Raw genomic sequence first — 18,643 nt, forward strand, 5'->3', positions numbered from 1 at the left:
GAAATCTTCTCCATGCCATGATACACTGAGAGAACAGGAGGGTAGCCACCCCGCCAGCTCCAAAAGTGCTTGGGAGACCTTCAGCAGACCACACAGTTGAGAGGCAAGCATCACGCAGTATCCCTCAGCCACCCCTGAGGATAAACCAGCACAACCCCCCTGGACAGACTGATCTCCTCCTCAAAAAAAAAACCACTTGAATAAACAACAAAACTGAAGACTAGCACACAGCAGAAGGGGTGGGGGTTGCTGAAAACTCACTGGAGAAGAGAGGAGGGGCAAGGAGCCAAACTCGTGTGTGAACAATCAGTAAACAAACAGCAGGAGGGCCAACAGTGGGCAAGTGATAAACTGCTGCCTGAAGTAGGGAAGGAGCAAAGGCACAGACTACAGGGCTCAGTCCCTGGGCACCCACAGTCAGACAGCTCTGCAGCATAGAGGAACAAACATTGAACCATCACATCAGGCTGATAGGGGCAGCCAGCTGATGAATCACTGACCTTGCCCTTGCCCCAGGGAAAGGGGGCAAGGAAAAGACACAAGCCCCTATTAAACAAGCACAGAGATAAGCCAATTCCAAAGCAGGACAACTAGTAGACTGTAGAGCTGCCACACTTCACTGGTGGACAAGCTGACCAATCAGCAGCTGCTGAAAAAAAAAAAAACTACCCACAGGCCAGCCACCTGGCAAGACTAAGACAGAGCTGCTAAAATACCAACACCAGGACTGGATACTGGAGGAGTAACATAAGAACTTAAACTAAGACTGAAATTCTGTTGGTCCTGAACCTTGAGTTTTTGTTTGTTTGTTTCTTGTCTGTTTGCACATCTCTCCCTATTGATTTCTTTGGGTTTTTTGTTTGGTTTGGGGGGTGTTTTGTTTTGTTTTTCTTGGTGGTGTCTTTTTGTTTTATCACTGTAAATTAGTAAATACTAAATTACATGCAAACCAGGGACAGAAACAGCACAGACAATTAGCTAAAAACCCAATACAGCCAAAAAACAAAATTTAACCCAGAGAAAGAAAACAGGTCATTGAAACCACCAATTAGCCTATCAAGAACACTTATACATTACCAACAGGAATGATGGGAAAAGAAAAAGGGATGGAAACCATTCCCCCCCAAAAAATAATTTAATACAGGATTCAGAGGGAAATGAAGAAAATGGATTCCCAGTTTTGGATACCAACAAAATAAAGATAAATGACGCCATGGAACCCAATGATGCCCACAAGAACACCTTAAAGAAGATATCCTGCAAACAATCACTGAGAATTTCATGGAGATGATACAATTTGGTTAACCAAATTGTACAAGAGGCACTCAAGAAATGTTAAGACACCAAAATAAAGAATAGGAGAAGACACAAGAGCAAGTAAATGAAATCATAGGAGCCCTAAATAAACACCAGAGTGAAACACAGAACACTATAAATAGGGAGATAAATGAATTAAAGTCAAAAAAAGACCATATTAAAGAGGAAGTGACCATGACATGGAAAACCTCAGAAAAAAGAATGAAAAAGAAACACAAAACACAATGGAGGCCATGCCAGCAGACTAGAACAAGTGGAAGACAGAATCTCAGAACTTGAAGATAAAATGGAAATTAAAGGAAAAAACTGGAAAACTATTCATCAAACAACTCAAGACCTGTGAAAGGAATATGCAAGAATTCATTACTCATTAAAAGACCAAACCTGAAAATCATGGGCATTGAAGAAGGAGAAGAGGTGCAAGCAAAAGGAATTTGTAATACATTCAACAAAATAACAGAAAATGTCCCAAATCTAGAGAAAACTATGCTGATCCAGATGCAGAAAGCCTCCAGAAAACCAAATAGACTTGATCAAAATAGAACTACCCCATGATATATTATTATTAAAACAACAAGCACAGAGACTAGAGAAAGAATATTGATGGCTGTAAAAGAGAAAAAATAAATAACTTACAAAGGTAAACCCATCAAAATCACAGCAGATTTCTCCATGGAAACATTCAAAGCAAGAAGAGCACTTTCTGGGCACTAAATGAAAATAACTTCAACCCTAGGACACTCTACCCAGCAAAGCTATTATTCAAAATAGATGGAACAATAAAAGTCTTTCATGATAAGCAGAAACTAAAACAATATATTACCACCAAACCACCACTACAAAAGATTCTTCAAGGAATTCTGCACACAGGAAACAAACAAAACCATGAAAGGGCAGGCAATACCAAACCACAGGAGAAGAAAAGGCAAGAAAATAGAGTAACATTGATTCAGCTACACACAAACCCCTAAACAACAAAGACAACTAAATGACAGGGATCACCACATACCTATCAATACTAATGCTAAACATTAATGGACTTAATTGCCCAATCAAAAGACACCAATTGCAAACTGGATTAAAAAAGAAGATCCAATAATCTGCTGCCTACAGAAGACCCATCTCATCTACAGAAACAAGCACTGGCTGAGAGTGAAAGGCTAGAAGAAGATCTACCAAGCCAGGGGCCCCTGTAAACAAGAAAAGGTAGCAATACATATCTCAGATAAAGTAGACTTCAAACTTACCTTAATCAAATGAGATAAAGAATGATACTCTATACTAATAAATGCTAAAATCACCAAAAGGAAATAACAATTATTAACCTATATGCACCCAACATCAACGAACCCAATTTCATCAAACATACTCTCAAGAACCTAAAAACATATATAAACTCCAGCACAGTGATAATGGGAGACCTTAATACCCCCCTATCACCAATAGATAGGTCATTCAAGCAAAAAATCAGTAAAGAAATCCTAGAACTAAATCACACCATAGACCAAATGGACCTAGCTGATTTCTACAGAATATTTTATCCAACTGCTGCACAGTATATATTCTTCTCAGCAGCATATGGAACCTTCTCCAAAACTGATCACATCTTAGGGCACAAAGAAGGCCTCAGAAAACACAAGAAAATAGAAATAATCTCATGTGTTCTATCTGACCACAATGCATCAAAACTAGAAATCAACAAGAAAAACAGCAGTAAAAATCATGCAAACAATTGGAAGCTGAACAACGCATTGCTCAATGATCAGTGGGTCATTGATGAAATAAAGAGGAAATTAAAAGGTTCCTGGAAGTTAATGAAAATGAAAACATGACCTACCAGAGCCTCTGGGACACAGGAAAGGCTATCTTAATTTGAAAGTTTATACCCATGAGTGCATATATTAAAAGGTCAGAAATATCTCAAATCAATGACCTAATACTACAACTCAAACTCCTAGAAAAACAAAAGCAAGCAAATCCCAAAACAAGCAGGAGAGGAATAATTAAAATAAGGACTGAAATCAATGAAATAGAAACAAAAAAGCCATACAAAGAATCAATGAAACAAAAAGCTGGTTCTTTGAAAAAATAAATGATTGACAGACCTCTGGCAAACCTGACTAAAATCAGGAAAGAAAAACCCAAATCAGTAAAATCAGAAGTACAAAATGGGAGATAAAAACAAATACCACAGAAATCCAGGAAATCATTGGAGACTACTTTGAGAGTCTATACTCTAATAAATTTGAAAATTTTGAAGAAATGGACAGATTTCTAGATACTTACCACCATCCAAAACTGAACCAAGAGGACATTAATCACCTGAATAGATCTATAACACAAAACAAAATTGAAGCAGCAATACAGAGTCTCCCAAAAAAAGAGAAGTCCAGGACCTGATGGATTCTCTGCTGAATTCTATCAGATGTTTAAGGAAGAACTAATACCAACCCACCTTAAACTGTTCCATGAACTAGAAAGGGAAGGAACACTGCCTAACTCGTTTTATGAAGCCAATATTACTCTCATCCAAAAACCAGACCAAGACACCTCCAAAAAGGAGAACTATAAGCCAATTTCCTTAATGAACATCGATGCAAAAATCCTCAATAAAATAATGGCAAACTGAATCCAACAACACATCAGAAATATCATCTACCACACCAAGTCCGCTTCATCCCAGGGATGAAGGAGTGGTTCAACATATGCAAATCTATTAATGTAATACAGCACATTAATAGGAGCAAAGACAAAAACCACTTGATCATCTCAATAGATGCAGAAAAAGCCTTTGCCAAGATCCAACACCACTTCATGATAAAAACTCTAAGAAAACTAGGACTAGAAAGAATGCACCTCAACATTGTAAAGGCTATATATGACAAACCTACAGCCAGCATTATACTTAACAGTCAAAAACTGAAACCATTTCCCCTAAAATCAGGAATGAGACAAGGGTGCCCACTATCACCACTTCTATTCTACATAGGACTGGAATTCCTAACCAGAGCAATTAGGCAAGAAAAAGGAATAAAAGGAATATAAATAGGTGAAGAAACTGTCAAAATATCCTTATTTGCAGATGATATTATCCTATACCTTAAAGACCCAAAAAAACTCTATCCAAAAACTCTTAGACAGCATAAACAGATATAGCAAGGTGGCAGGATACAAAATCAACTTACAAAAAACATTAGCATTTCTATACAACAACAAACAAACTGAGAAGGAATATATGGAAAAAATTCCATTTACAATAGCCTCAAAAAAAATCAAATACCTAGGAATAAACTTAACAAAGGATGTGAATGAATTCTACAAGAAGAATTACAAACTCCTGAAGAAAGAGATTGAGGAAGACTACAGAAGGTGGAAAGATCTCCCATGCTCATGGATTGGTAGAATCAACATAGTAAAAATGTCGATACTCCCTAAAGTAATCTACATGTTTAATGCAATTCCCATCAAAATTCCAATGACATTCATTAAAGAGATTGAAAAATCTACTGTTAAATTTATATGGAAACACAAGAGGCCACGAATAGCCAAGGCAATACTCAGTCAAAAGGACAATGCTGGAGGTATCACGATACCTGACTTCAAACTATATTACAAAGCAATAAAATAAAAACAGCATGGTACTGGCACAAAAACAGACATGAAGACCAGTGGAACAGAATAGAGGACCCAGATATGAAGCCACACAACTATTAACCAACTTGTCTTTGACAAAGGAGCTAAAAATATACAATGGAGAAATAGCAGCCTCTTCAACAAAAACTGCTGGGAAAACTGGTTAGCAGTCTGCAAAAAACTGAAACTAGATCCATGTATATCACCCTATACCAATATTAACTCCAAATGGATCAAGGATCTTAATATCAGACCCCAAATTCTTAAGTTGATACAAGAAAGAGTAGGAAATACTCTGGAATTAGTAGGTATAGGTAAGAACTTTCTCAATGAAACCCCAGCAGCACAGCAACTAAGAGATAGCATAGATAAATGGGACCTCATAAAACTAAAAAGCTTCTGTTCATCAAAAGAAATGGTCTCTAAACTAAAGAGACCACCCACAGAGTGGGAGAAAATATTTGCCAATTATACATCAGACAAAGGACTGATAACCAGAATATATAGGAAACTTAAGAAATTAACTCTCTGCAAATCAATGAACCAATAAAGAAGTGGGCAACTGAACTAAACAGATCTTTCTCAAAAGGAATTCAAATGGCCAAAAAGCACATGAAAAAATGCTCACCATCTCTAGCCATAAAGGAAATGTAAATCAAAACCACACTAAGATTCCACTTCACCCCTGTTAGAATAGCCATCATTAGCAACACCACCAACAACAGTGGTTGGCAAAGATGTGGGGAAAAAGGAACCCTCATACACTGTTGGTGGGAATGTAAGATAGTGCAACCACTCTGGAAAAAAATATGGAGGCTTCTTAAAAGTCTAAACACAGATCTGCCATATGATCCAGTAATCCCAATCCTGGAGGTATACCCAAAGAAATGCAACACAGGTTACTCCAGAGGCACCTGCACACCTCTGTTTATTGCAGCGCTATTCACAATAGCCAAGTTATGGAAACAACCAAGATGCCCCAATATGGATGAATGGATTAAGAAAATGTGGTATTTATACACAATGGACTTTTACTCAGCCATGAAGAAGAGCGAAATCTAATCATTTGCAAGTAAATGGGTGGAACTGGAGAACATCATTCTGAGTGAGGTTAGCCAGGCTCAGAAGACTAAAAATCATATGTTCTCCCTCATATGCCGACTTTAGATCTAGGGAAAATAAAGCAGTGTCGTAGGACTTGGGTCATATGAAAGGGGAAAGTACATATAGGAGGTATGGGGATAGTTAGGAAACCCAAAACATGAAAGTGGAACTAATATAGAAACCTTAAAGCAACAGAGGTCAATATGGGAAGTGGATCAGGAACTAGTGAAAAGGTCAGGTAGAAATGAATTGACTTGGGTTGTAACACATTTGTACATGGAAGCAATGTTAGGAATCTCTCCGTATAGCTTTCCTTATCTCAACTAGCAAAAACACTTTTTCTTTCATATTATTGCTTATATCTTCTCTTCAACAAAATCAGAGATAAGGGCAGAACTCCTGCCTGGAAGCGAGGGGAGTTGGGAGGGAAAGGGAGGGGGTGGTGGGCGGGGGGAGGAATGGCTCAAATAATGTATGCACATGTGAATAAATGAATAAAAAAATTTTAAAGTGGAAATGAAAATACTAGATTTTAGAGTAAAGGCTGGTCATGCCATAAAGAACAAGAATACAACTTTAAGTGATATGACATGGTATCAATCAACTTGGAGACTTGGAGACTTGATTCAACCACATCTACAGTTTAGCTCTGTTCAGGCCACAATCAGATTTGATGTCACATTTCTTTTAACTGTTGGTAGTAGCCAACAGGTTCTTGAAAAAAAACTTCAAGCGGGAGTAAACATCACAGATCATTGTTTCTTTTTGCTAACTTATCTTACATTCTCACCTGGAATTAACTTACTATTAAATGTGTGGATCTGCTTCTAAACCAAATTCTTTTCCATTATCTTTCTCTATTCTTTTATTTGTTTATTTAGTTATCCCACTTACACACTGTTATAATTATCAAAGCTTAATAGTCTCAGTGTCTTTATGGAAAGTTTCTAGTGGTGCAAATCTTGCGGATTTTTTCCTCTAGATCCTCTTATTCTTCCTTAGACCTATTTCTTTCTCTATTCCTTCACTCCTTCTACTAGCCATGCTTATAAGGACAGATCCAAACCAATGTCACATAACTTAGTTTCAAAATGGTTTCAAATCTTGACTCCTCTGCTTATTAGCTTTATAAACAATAAGAAGTTAATTAAAACTTCCTTTCTATAAAACCAGATACCAGTAGAATGTGTATCAGAGAAATGTGAGCATAATTAAATGAGACAACATATGTAAGGTAAACATAATGCAGTAGATATCAAATTAGTGATAGCTATGAATATTGTGGTGGTTATTATCAATTTTCTTTTTCTCCTCATGTCTATTTCTTAAAGAAGAGAGAAGTAAGTAGATTTCCTTGCTCCAAACCCCTAATTTTAGGAAAGATACAGTGTTGACTTCTATTTGGCAGCTCAGCCTCTAATACTTTTGGTACAGGTGAGAAGTGTTACCAGGACAGTTTATGGAGAACTGGAAGAAGAGGAAAGAATCAAAACCCTTTAGAGAAGTTTATTTCTAATACCAATCCTTTCTTTCAGGACTCCATAATCTGAATTTTTGTAGATTTCAAGTAAGTCTGAAGGAACTGCCCCAATAAGAACTGGCAACACCTTTTAAAACCACCATCAGCTGGCAGAAGAGTGATTTCTCCCAGCATCACTCAGCCCCACCCTTCTTCCTTCCTATTGCTGGGGATCCCAGGATTGGAAGCTGTACAGCTCTGGCTTGGTTTTCCCTTGAGTGTCGTGTACCTGGTTGCTCTTGTTGGAAAACTTATCATTCTGTTTGTGATATGGACTGATCATAGCCTCCACCAATCCATGTTCTACTTTCTGGCCATGTTGTCAGTGACCGACCTCAGTCTCTCAACTGCTACCATCCCTAAGATGCTGGGCATCTCCTGGTTCAGACTTCAGGAGCTGTGCTTTGGGTTCTGTGTCACTCAAGTCTGTTTTATCCACTTTTTCATAGTCATGGAGAGCATTGTACTTCTTACCATGGGCTTAGATCACTACATGACAATTTGCAACCTTCTCAGATACACCACGATTCTCACCAACAGAATCATTGGTGGGATTGCTGTAGTTGTGGTTCTAAGAAGCTTATGCATGATTGCGCCCATTGTTCTTCTCCTCGTAAGGCTAGCCTACTGTGGACATAGAATCATCCCTCATAGCTATTGTGAGCACATGGGAGTGGCATGTCTGACTTGTGCCAGCATCAGTGCCAATGTCTCCTTTGGTCTTGGGAATATTTCTGTCTTGCTTTTGGATGTGATTCTTATCATTATCTCCTATGCTAAGATTTTATGCACAGCATTCCACCTCCCTTCCCAAGCCACCCAACTAAAAGCTCTTAATACTTACAGCTCACATATCTGAGTTATATTAGCCTTCTTTGGCACAACTCTTTTCTCCTTCCCTGGTCATCGGTTTGGTCATAATATCCCTCAGTATATCCACATTCTCTTGACTAATCTCTATGTAGTCATTCCTCCTGCCCTCAACCTAATCATTTATGGAATCAGGACCAAGCATATCCAACAGCGGGTAAAGAGTCTCTTTACTAAAAAAGATTGAAGGAGAGGTGATTTGCTCATGTTATCAAAGTATAAGGTCTAAATAGGCTGAAATTCGCGATAAAAATTAATAAAAAATTATTTTTACCAAAATTTACTGCCAATATTTCTATATCTTTTCTTTCTTTTTTTGAGACAGGATCTTGCAATGTAGTCCATGCAGACCTTGTGTTTCTCTTGCCTCAACTTCCCAAATTCTGGGGTTACAAGTGTACACCATCATGCTCAGCCTATCATCAATTATTTTTATATGTATCAAAAAGAAATATTGGCAGCAATTATGTGGGTTTATATGTGTATTTTCTATTGACTCCCGACACAGAAGATGTCATTGAAGAGTAAGTTTAAAGGAAAAGCACTTTAAACTCACTGAAGGATTAGTGTTTTAAATTACTGAAGGAAGTACTTGGTCTAAAACTGTCTGGTTCTAGATCTCTCTCTGGTAGTAATAATATATTTCACAAAGGTCACATGTCACTCCCAGGAGAGCTGTGATTTGGGTAATGATCATTCAAATAAGGAAAGGAGGTACTAGCATGAGATAGAAAGAAGACATAAAACAGAATTTAGTCACATTCAGAAAGAAAATATAAAATATTTGTTTTGCTTGTATAATGGTTTTTAACTAAATGACTTTGAACATTGCAATGCATAAGAAGAAAAAAAGAAATTATTCACGAACCTCAAAAAAGAAAATGTAGAAAAGGGAACGGGAACTAAAATCAGATTGTAAAGAACCTTAAAATTGTTGGAGTGTGAAAAGTAAATATAATGGGGATATATAAAATAGCCAAAGTAGATAAGCAGTACATTCAAGGTTACCAAAAAGTACAATAGAAATCACAACAAGGGGATTGGACTATGAGCACATGATAAAAGCGAGAGCACACAAGGGAGGGGTGAGGATAGGTAAGACACCTAAAAAACTAGCTAGCATTTGTTGCCCTTAATGCAGAGAAACTAAAGCAGATACCTTAAAGCAACTGAGGCCAATAGGAAAAGGGGACCAGGAACTAGAGAAAAGGTGAGATCAAAAAGAATTAACCTAGAAGGTAACACCCACGCACAGGAAATCAATGTGAGTCAATGCCCTGTATAGCTATCCTTATCTCAACCAGCAAAACCCCTTGTTCCTTCCTATTATTGCTTATACTCTCTCTTCAACAAAATTAGAGATAAGGGCAAAATAGTTTCTGCTGGGTATTGAGGGGGTGGGGGTGAGAGGGAGGGGGCGGAGTGGGTGGTAAAGGAGGGGGTGGGGGCAGGGGGGAGAAATGAACCAAGCCTTGTATGCACATATGAATAATAAAAGAAAAAGAAAAAAAATAAATAAATAAAATAAATAAATAAATAAATAAAAGACATTTTTAGGACAAGTATTTTTTGGGCTTTTTCAAATCCACCTTGAAATGGGAGAGAAGAAATAAAATAATAACTATCTATCATTATTGGGAAATACAAACCAACTTAAAACAATTAAATACAGCACTTTTAGACTACTTTTTTCAAGAAAGTACAAAATTATTATTACAATTATTATTTATAGGATCAATCAGTGCAGTGAGCAGAGACCATGAGATAACCACCAGGATACTAAACATATTCCTATACTCATATTGCAAATAGGCAAATAGTTCTTCACCTTTTGTACACTGAGAGACAGCGTGGACTGATTGTGACTTCTGTCCTCTAGGAAAAGCATGAGATATACCCTTACGTAACGTGGTGCTGTGCAAACCAGAGGGGGATACACTGACAAGACTGGCTCATAGCAAGAAGCATATCAGAATTCATAACAGATAAATAAAAAATATTTTTGAGACTGTATCAGAATAATCAAATGCATGCTTCTATTGACATTGATAACTAATCAATTTCATGTTTGATGACAAAATTATACTAGAATACAAATTAAACATATAAAATGCAACACACTGTATTCAAATGTAAACAAAATGTACCCACTTTATATTCTATGCATAATAATATGCATACATCATATACATTCCAATATCCTGACAATGGCTACAATAAGTTTTTTATTTAAGTGAAACTATAATATTTTAATTACATGCAATAGTTTATTATTATATTCATGCCCATTAAAACTAGGTGATAAAGATAAAAGGGAAATAAAAAGGTTTTCCCACAAAAAAGGAATTCATAACAGAAAAATGATAATTTGAAGACATTTTCAGAAATCTAATGAAAAATTTGACTAAATATTTTTCCCAAAGGGGGAAACTATTTAAGCTACATTCTAGCAAAAAAAATTAGAAACTTAAAAAAGAGTTTCATGAGATATGAAAAAATGTGAAAGCAGTTTAAAAAACAGGAAAGCAGTAAAAGGTATAATTAAGCCAAATAACTGTGGATAAATTGATTATAATAATGTGATTTTTAGGAAACGGTACTTAATGAAATTTCACTCTGGTAATTATAAACTAGTTTATTTCAGATAAATGCTTTTGCAAGAAAATAATTGGACAAACTGGACAGAATGTTTAAAAATATGTTTTTAAGGCATTGAAGAGCTAATAAATCAGCAAACATAAAAGAAAGTCAAGATCTCAGAAAATAACAGAGAGCTAAGAAAGACGAAGCCTGTCTCAGGTGCTGCTTTTCCTTACTCCACACTTTGCATTTGCTAATTGAGAAGAGCTTTCATAGAGACTGATACTGTGATCACTTTAGTTGTATCACAGATAGAGCAGGCTTAAGCACTGGTATTTAAGGGATGAGAGTTTGCCAAGGTATATAGGAAACAGACCACCAAGGGAGTACTCAAGGCATGAAGGTAAATCAGCAAAGGCCAACCATCCTAAAGCATGTAGCCTAGTTTAGAATTAACTCTGTTCCTTATTTGAATGAGGCCATGTGCTCTTACTGTAAAGGCTTACCAGAGCCAAAGTAAAACCAGTATGATGGGCAATGGTACCTATAGCCTCAAGCTATCCTGACAAGTTTTCTTCATAATACCAAGCATTCAGTTTAAAAATATGAAAAGAAGGAGAGGTGCGTCGCTGTAGGAGTCACCAACCTGCCAAGCCGGCGCAGAGAATCTCCACTTCACGTTAAACGGACAACCGAGGAGGCCCCCGGGCCGCCAGTGGCCGGCGCCCATACGGCTTGGGAAGACGCGGACCAGGTGAGCTTCACGGTACCGCGGTTCCCCCACAGACAAGCCTGGGCCAGAGCAGCATAGCCCCCTGGACAGACTGACCTCCACCCGGGAAAAAAAGAGAAACTGAGTACTAAGCAATAAGAACAGTTAAGACACGCTGGAAAGAGGGTGGGGCGCCCTGAGCGCTGAAGATTGGGGGAAGGGACTCCTTCCTGGGACTGTAAATAAACAAGCCGGGCGGGCCGGAGAGGCTCTGGCGGGAGCGGGGCGCGCCAGCAACCAGGAGCGGGGACGCTTGTGAGAGGAGGGAAGACCCACTTCCCACGTGAACTGTAAATAAACACGCAGGCCTGACAATGCGGGGCAGTGTCGCCTTTCCCAGTGCTTGGAAAGGGAAAAGCCTGTAGCAGAGGCCCCCCCTCCCCCGCACAGGAGAACTCTGAGCAAACAAAGCCTGTGGGACCAGGTGAGTGCTAAGCTCACCCCAGAGATCTGCATAAATAACGCCGCCAGCTACAGGCTGAGAGCAGCAGGCAGGCAAGCCACAGTTGCAGATACCACTCTCAGAACTGCCTCCAGACGCTTTTTTTTTTTTTCTTTTTCTCCCTACCTTTGATGAGAGAACAACCAAATTACACCTGCAAGCCGAAAAACTTACTGAAACTGTATTGCATTTGAACTGGGGACACTTGGTGGGGCTTTTTTTTTTTTCTTCTGTGTGTGTGTGAGTGTAGTTTTGTTCTACTTTATGCATCCCCTTTGATGAGACAACTACAGAACAACATCTGAGGCACCAACTCCAGGACTGGAGATTGAGACGGACATCCAAATTATTAAGACTGAAATTGCATTGCATATAAACTTGGAAGTTTTTTGGTTTTTTGGGTTTTTTTTGTTTTTTTTTAATTTTCTATTTTCCATTTTATTTTAATTCATTTTTATAAATAGATATTACTTTCATATACTTATTTTTTATTTTTTTTATCTTTGATTTTCAATCCTCTCTCTGTCACTCTATTGTCTGTTCAGCTTACTGTCGATTAGTACACTAACACTCCCTGTTTATACCTTTGAAACTCTCTTGTCTGATACCTTGTTCTGCTTTCTCCCTCTTGTCTGTATATTTGTTTTCCCCTTTTCTTTAACTTCTTGCTTTCCATCTCAGCTCACTCTTCCATTCTCAATATTACCATTGTTATTATTACAAGCTAGAAAATACTTAATTACACACAGTACAGGGACAGTAACAACACCAAGGACAATGACAGGAAGACAGAAAAAACAAGGAAACCAGTTTCCCCACAGCAAAAAATTAGTACAGGAACCAGAGGGGAATGAAGAGAACAGAAACTCAGAGCCAGACTCCAACAAAATGAAGATAAACTATGCCAAAGGACCCAATGAAGCCTACAAGAATAATTTAAAAGAAGACATACTACAAGTACTCAATGAGAATTTTATAGAGATGATACTGGATAGGGTCAAACAAAATGTACAGGAGACACTCAAGAAATTCCAAGACAATAAAAATAGAGAATTTGAAAAAGCAAAAGAAGAAATAAAGGAAACCATAGAAGCACTGTATAAACACCAAAGTGAAAGAGAGAACACAATGAATAAATGGATAAATGAACTCAGGACAAAAATAGACAACAATAAAGAAGAAAACAGCCAGGATATGGAAAACCTCAGAAAAAAGAACGAAACAGAACTGCAAAACAAAACGGAAGGCCAATCCAGCAGAATAGAACAAACAGAAGACAGAATCTCAGACCTTGAAGATGAAATGGTAATTAAAGGAAAAACTGAAGAACTACTAATTAAACAACTCAAGACCTGTGAAAAGAAAATGCAAGAACTCACTGACTCCATCAAAAGACCAAACTTGAGAATCATGGGCATCGAAGAAGGAGAAGAGGTGCAAGCGAAGGGAATGCGTAATATATTCAACAAAATAATAACGGAAAATTTCCCAAATCTAGAGAAAGATATTCCCATACAAATGCAAGAGGCCTCCAGGACACCAAACAGACCAGATCAAAATAGAACTACTCCACGACATATCATCATTAAAACAACAAGTTCAGAAACTAAGGAAAGAATATTGAAGGCTGCAAGAGAGAAAAAACAAGTAACATACAAAGGTAAACCCATCAAAATCACAGCAGACTTCTCAACAGAAACATTAAAAGCAAGAAGAGCGTGGGGTGAGATCTTCCGGGCACTGAATGAAAATAACTTCAACCCCAGGATACTCTACCCAGCAAAGCTATCATTCAAAATAGATGGAGCAATAAAAGTCTTCCATGATAAGCAGAAACTAAAACAATATGTGACCACAAAGCCACCATTACAAAAGATTCTGCAAGGGATCCTGCACACAGAAAGTGACACCCAACTTAACCATGAAAAGGCAGGCAGCACCAAACCACAGGATAAGAAAAAGCAAGACAGTAGAGAGTAACATCAAGTTAGGTACACACAATCAAACCTTCAAACAACTAAGATAACTAAATGGCAGGAATCACCGCATACCTATCAGTACTAACACTTAATGTTAATGGACTTAATTCACCCATCAAAAGACACCGTTTGACAAAATGGATTAAAAAAGAAGATCCAACAATTTGTTGCTTACAGGAGACTCATCTCACCGACAGAAATAAGCATATGCTTAGGATGAAAGGCTGGAAGAAGATTTACCAAGCCAATGGCCCCCGAAAACAAGCAGGAGTAGCAATACTTATCTCTGACAAAGTAGACTTCAAACCTACATTGATCAAACGAGATAAAGAAGGACATTCCATACTAATAAAAGGGGAAATAGACCAAAAGGAAATAATAATCATCAATCTGTACGCACCCAATGTCAACGCACCCAATTTCATCAAACATACCCTGAAAGACCTAAAAGCATATATAAACGCCAACACAGTGGTTGTGGGAGACTTTAACACTCCATTATCATCAATAGATAGGTCATCCAAACAAAAACTCAATAAAGAAATCCAAGATCTAAAATATGCAATAGATCAAGTGGACCTAGTAGATGTCTACAGAACATTTCATCCAACCTCTACACAATATACATTCTTCTCAGCAGCCCATGGAACCTTCTCCAAAATAGATCATATCCTAGGGCACAAAGCAAGCCTCAGCAAATATAAGAAAATAGAAATAATACCATGCATACTATCTGACGACAATGCAGTAAAAGTAGAACTCAACAACAAAAGTAAAGACAAAAAACATGCAAACAGCTGGAAACTAAATAACTCATTACTTAATGAAGAATGGATCATCGATGCAATAAAAGAGGAAATTAAAAAGTTCCTAGAAGTCAATGAAAATGAAAACACAACCTATCAGAACCTATGGGACACAGCTAAGGCAGTCTTGAGAGGAAAGTTTATAGCCATGAGTGCATATATTAAAAAGATTGAAAGATCCCAAATCAATGACCTAATGATACATCTCAAACTCCTAGAAAAACAAGAACAAGCAAATCCCAAAACAAATAGAAGGAGAGAAATAATAAAAATAAGAGCTGAAATCAATGAAATAGAAACCAAAAAAACCATACAAAGAATTAATGAAACAAAAAGTTGGTTCTTTGAAAAAATAAACAAGATCGATAGACCCCTGGCAAACCTGACTAAAATGAAGAGAGAAAAAACCCAAATTAGTAGAATCAGGAATGCAAAAGGGGAGATAACAACAAATACCATGGAAGTCCAGGAAATCATCAGAGACTACTTTGAGAACCTATATTCAAATAAATTTGAAAATCTAAAAGAAATGGACAGATTTATAGATACATATGATCATCCAAAACTGAACCAAGAGGAAATTAATCACCTGAATAGACCTATAACACAAAATGAAATTGAAGCAGCAATCAAGAGTCTCCCCAAAAAGAAAAGTCCAGGACCTGATGGATTCTCTGCTGAATTCTATCAGACCTTTAAAGAAGAACTGATACCAACCCTCCTTAAACTGTTCCATGAAATAGAAAGGGAAGGAAAACTGCCAAACACATTTTATGAAGCCACTATTACACTTATCCCAAAACCAGGCAAAGACACCTCCAAAAAGGAGAACTATAGGCCAATCTCCTTAATGAACATTGATGCAAAAATCCTCAACAAAATAATGGCAAATCGAATTCAGCAACACATCAAAAAGATTATTCACCACGACCAGGTAGGCTTCATCCCAGGGATGCAGGGGTGGTTCAACATACGAAAATCAATAAACGTAATAAACCACATTAACAGAAGCAAAAACAAAAACCACTTGATCATCTCAATAGATGCAGAAAAAGCCTTTGATAAGATCCAACATCATTTCATGATAAAAGCTCTAAGAAAACTAGGAATAGAAGGAAAGTTCCTCAACATTATAAAAGCTATATATGACAAACCTACAGCCAGCATTATACTTAACGAAGAAAAATTAAAACCATTCCCTCTAAAATCAGGAACCAGACAAGGATGCCCACTATCTCCACTCCTATTCAACATAGTACTGGAATTCCTAGCCAGAGCAATTAGGCAAGAAAAAGGAATAAAAGGAATACAAATAGGTAAAGAAACTGTCAAAATATCCCTATTTGCAGACGACATGATCCTATACCTTAAAGACCCAAAAAACTCTACTCAGAAGCTTCTAGACATCATCAATAGCTATAGCAAGGTAGCAGGATATAAAATCAACATAGAAAAATCATTAGCATTTCTATACACTAACAATGAGCAAACGGAAAAAGAATGTATGAAAACAATTCCATTTACAATAGCCTCAAAAAAAATCAAATACCTAGGTGTAAACCTAACAAAAGATGTGAAAGACCTCTACAAGGAAAACTATACACTTCTGAAGAAAGAGATTGAGGAAGACTATAGAAAGTGGAGAGATCTCCCATGCTCATGGATTGGTAGAATCAACATAGTAAAAATGTCTATACTCCCAAAAGTAATCTACATGTTTAATGCAATTCCCATCAAAATTCCAATGACATTCATTAAAGAGATTGAAAAATCTACTGTTAAATTTATATGGAAACACAAGAGGCCACGAATAGCCAAGGCAATACTCAGTCAAAAGAACAATGCAGGAGGTATCACAATACCTTACTTCAAACTATATTACAAAGCAATAATAATAAAAACAGCATGGTACTGGCACAAAAACAGACATGAAGACCAGTGGAACAGAATAGAGGATCCAGATATGAAGCCACACAACTATAAGCAACTTATCTTTGACAAAGGAGCTAAAAATATACGATGGAGAAATAGCAGCCTCTTCAACAAAAACTGCTGGGAAAACTGGTTAGCAGTCTGCAAAAAACTGAAACTAGATCCATGTATATCACCCTATACCAAGATTAACTCAAAATGGATCAAGGATCTTAATATCAGACCCCAGACTCTTAAGTTGATACAAGAAAGAGTAGGAAATACTCTGGAGTTAGTAGGTATAGGTAAGAACTTTCTCAATGAAACCCCAGCAGCACAGCAACTAAGAGATAGCATAGATAAATGGGACCTCATAAAACTAAAAAGCTTCTGTTCATCAAAAGAAATGGTCTCTAAACTGAAGAGAACACCCACAGAGTGGGAGAAAATATTTGCCAATTATACATCAGACAAAGGACTGATAACCAGAATATACAGGGAACTTAAAAAACTAAATTCTCCCAAAACTAATGAACCAATAAAGAAATGGGCATGTGAACTAAACAGAACTTTCTCAAAAGAAGAAATTCAAATGGCCAGAAAACACATGAAAAAATGCTCACCATCTCTAGCAATAAAGGAAATGCAAATTAAAACCACACTAAGATTCCACCTCACCCCTGTTAGAATAGCCATCATCAGCAACACCACCAACAACAGGTGTTGGCGAGGATGCGGAGAAAAAGGAACCCTCTTACACTGTTGGTGGGAATGTAGACTAGTACAACCACTCTGGAAAAAAATTTGGAGGCTACTTAAAGAGCTGGACATCGATCTACCATTTGATCCAGCAATACCACTCTTGGGGATATACCCAAAAGACTGTTACTCCAGAGGCACCTGCACATCCATGTTTATTGCGGCACTATTCACAATAGCCAAGTTATGGAAACAGCCAAGATGTCCCAGCACTGACGAATGGATTAAGAAAATGTGGTATCTATACACAATCGAATTTTATGCAGCCATGAAGAAGAACGAAATGTTATCATTCGCTGGTAAATGGATGGAATTGGAGAACATCATTCTGAGTGAGGTTAGCCTGGCTCAAAAAACCAAAAATTGTATGTTCTCCCTCATATGTGGACATTAGATCAAGGGCAAACACAACAAGGGGATTGGACTACGAGCACATGATAAAAGCTTTAGCACACAAGGGAGGGGTGAGGATAGGTAAGACACCTAAAAAACTAGCTAGCATTTGTTGCCCTTAATGCAGAGAAACTAAAGCAGATACCTTAAAGCAACTGAGGCCAATAGGAAAAGGGGACCAGGAACTAGAGAAAAGGTTAGATTAAAAAGAATTAACCTAGAAGGTAACACCCACGCACAGGAAATCAATGTGAGTCAATGCCCTGTATAGCTATCCTTATCTCAACCAGCAAAACCCCTTGTTCCTTCCTATTATTGCTTATACTCTCTCTACAACAAAATTAGAGATAAGGGCAAAATAGTTTCTGCTGGGTATTGAGGGGGGGAGCGGGAGGGGGTGGAGTGGGTGGTAAGGGAGGGGGTGGGGGCAGGGGGGAGAAATAAACCAAGTCTTGTATGCACATATGAATAATAAAAGAAAAATGAAAAAAAAAAAAAAAAAAAAAAAAAAGCCAAGAGTCATATTCTGAGATGTTGACATGGTTAAAAATAATTGAG

General features: G+C 37.5%; 1 protein-coding gene across 1 annotated transcript in view; it reads left to right on the top strand.

The window, feature by feature from the left end:
- Positions 1-8,630, top strand: part of LOC141425747 (olfactory receptor 52E8-like) — a 31,511-nt gene extending 22,881 nt beyond the window's left edge. Inside the window, 1 exon segment of the mRNA XM_074083277.1 lies at positions 7,650-8,630. Within this exon segment, the coding sequence (XP_073939378.1) occupies positions 7,650-8,630 (981 nt within the window).
- Positions 8,631-18,643: the final 10,013 nt, after the last annotated feature.

Source organism: Castor canadensis, chromosome 1 (genome assembly GCF_047511655.1).
Source record: "Castor canadensis chromosome 1, mCasCan1.hap1v2, whole genome shotgun sequence".
Lineage (NCBI taxonomy): Eukaryota > Metazoa > Chordata > Mammalia > Rodentia > Castoridae > Castor > Castor canadensis.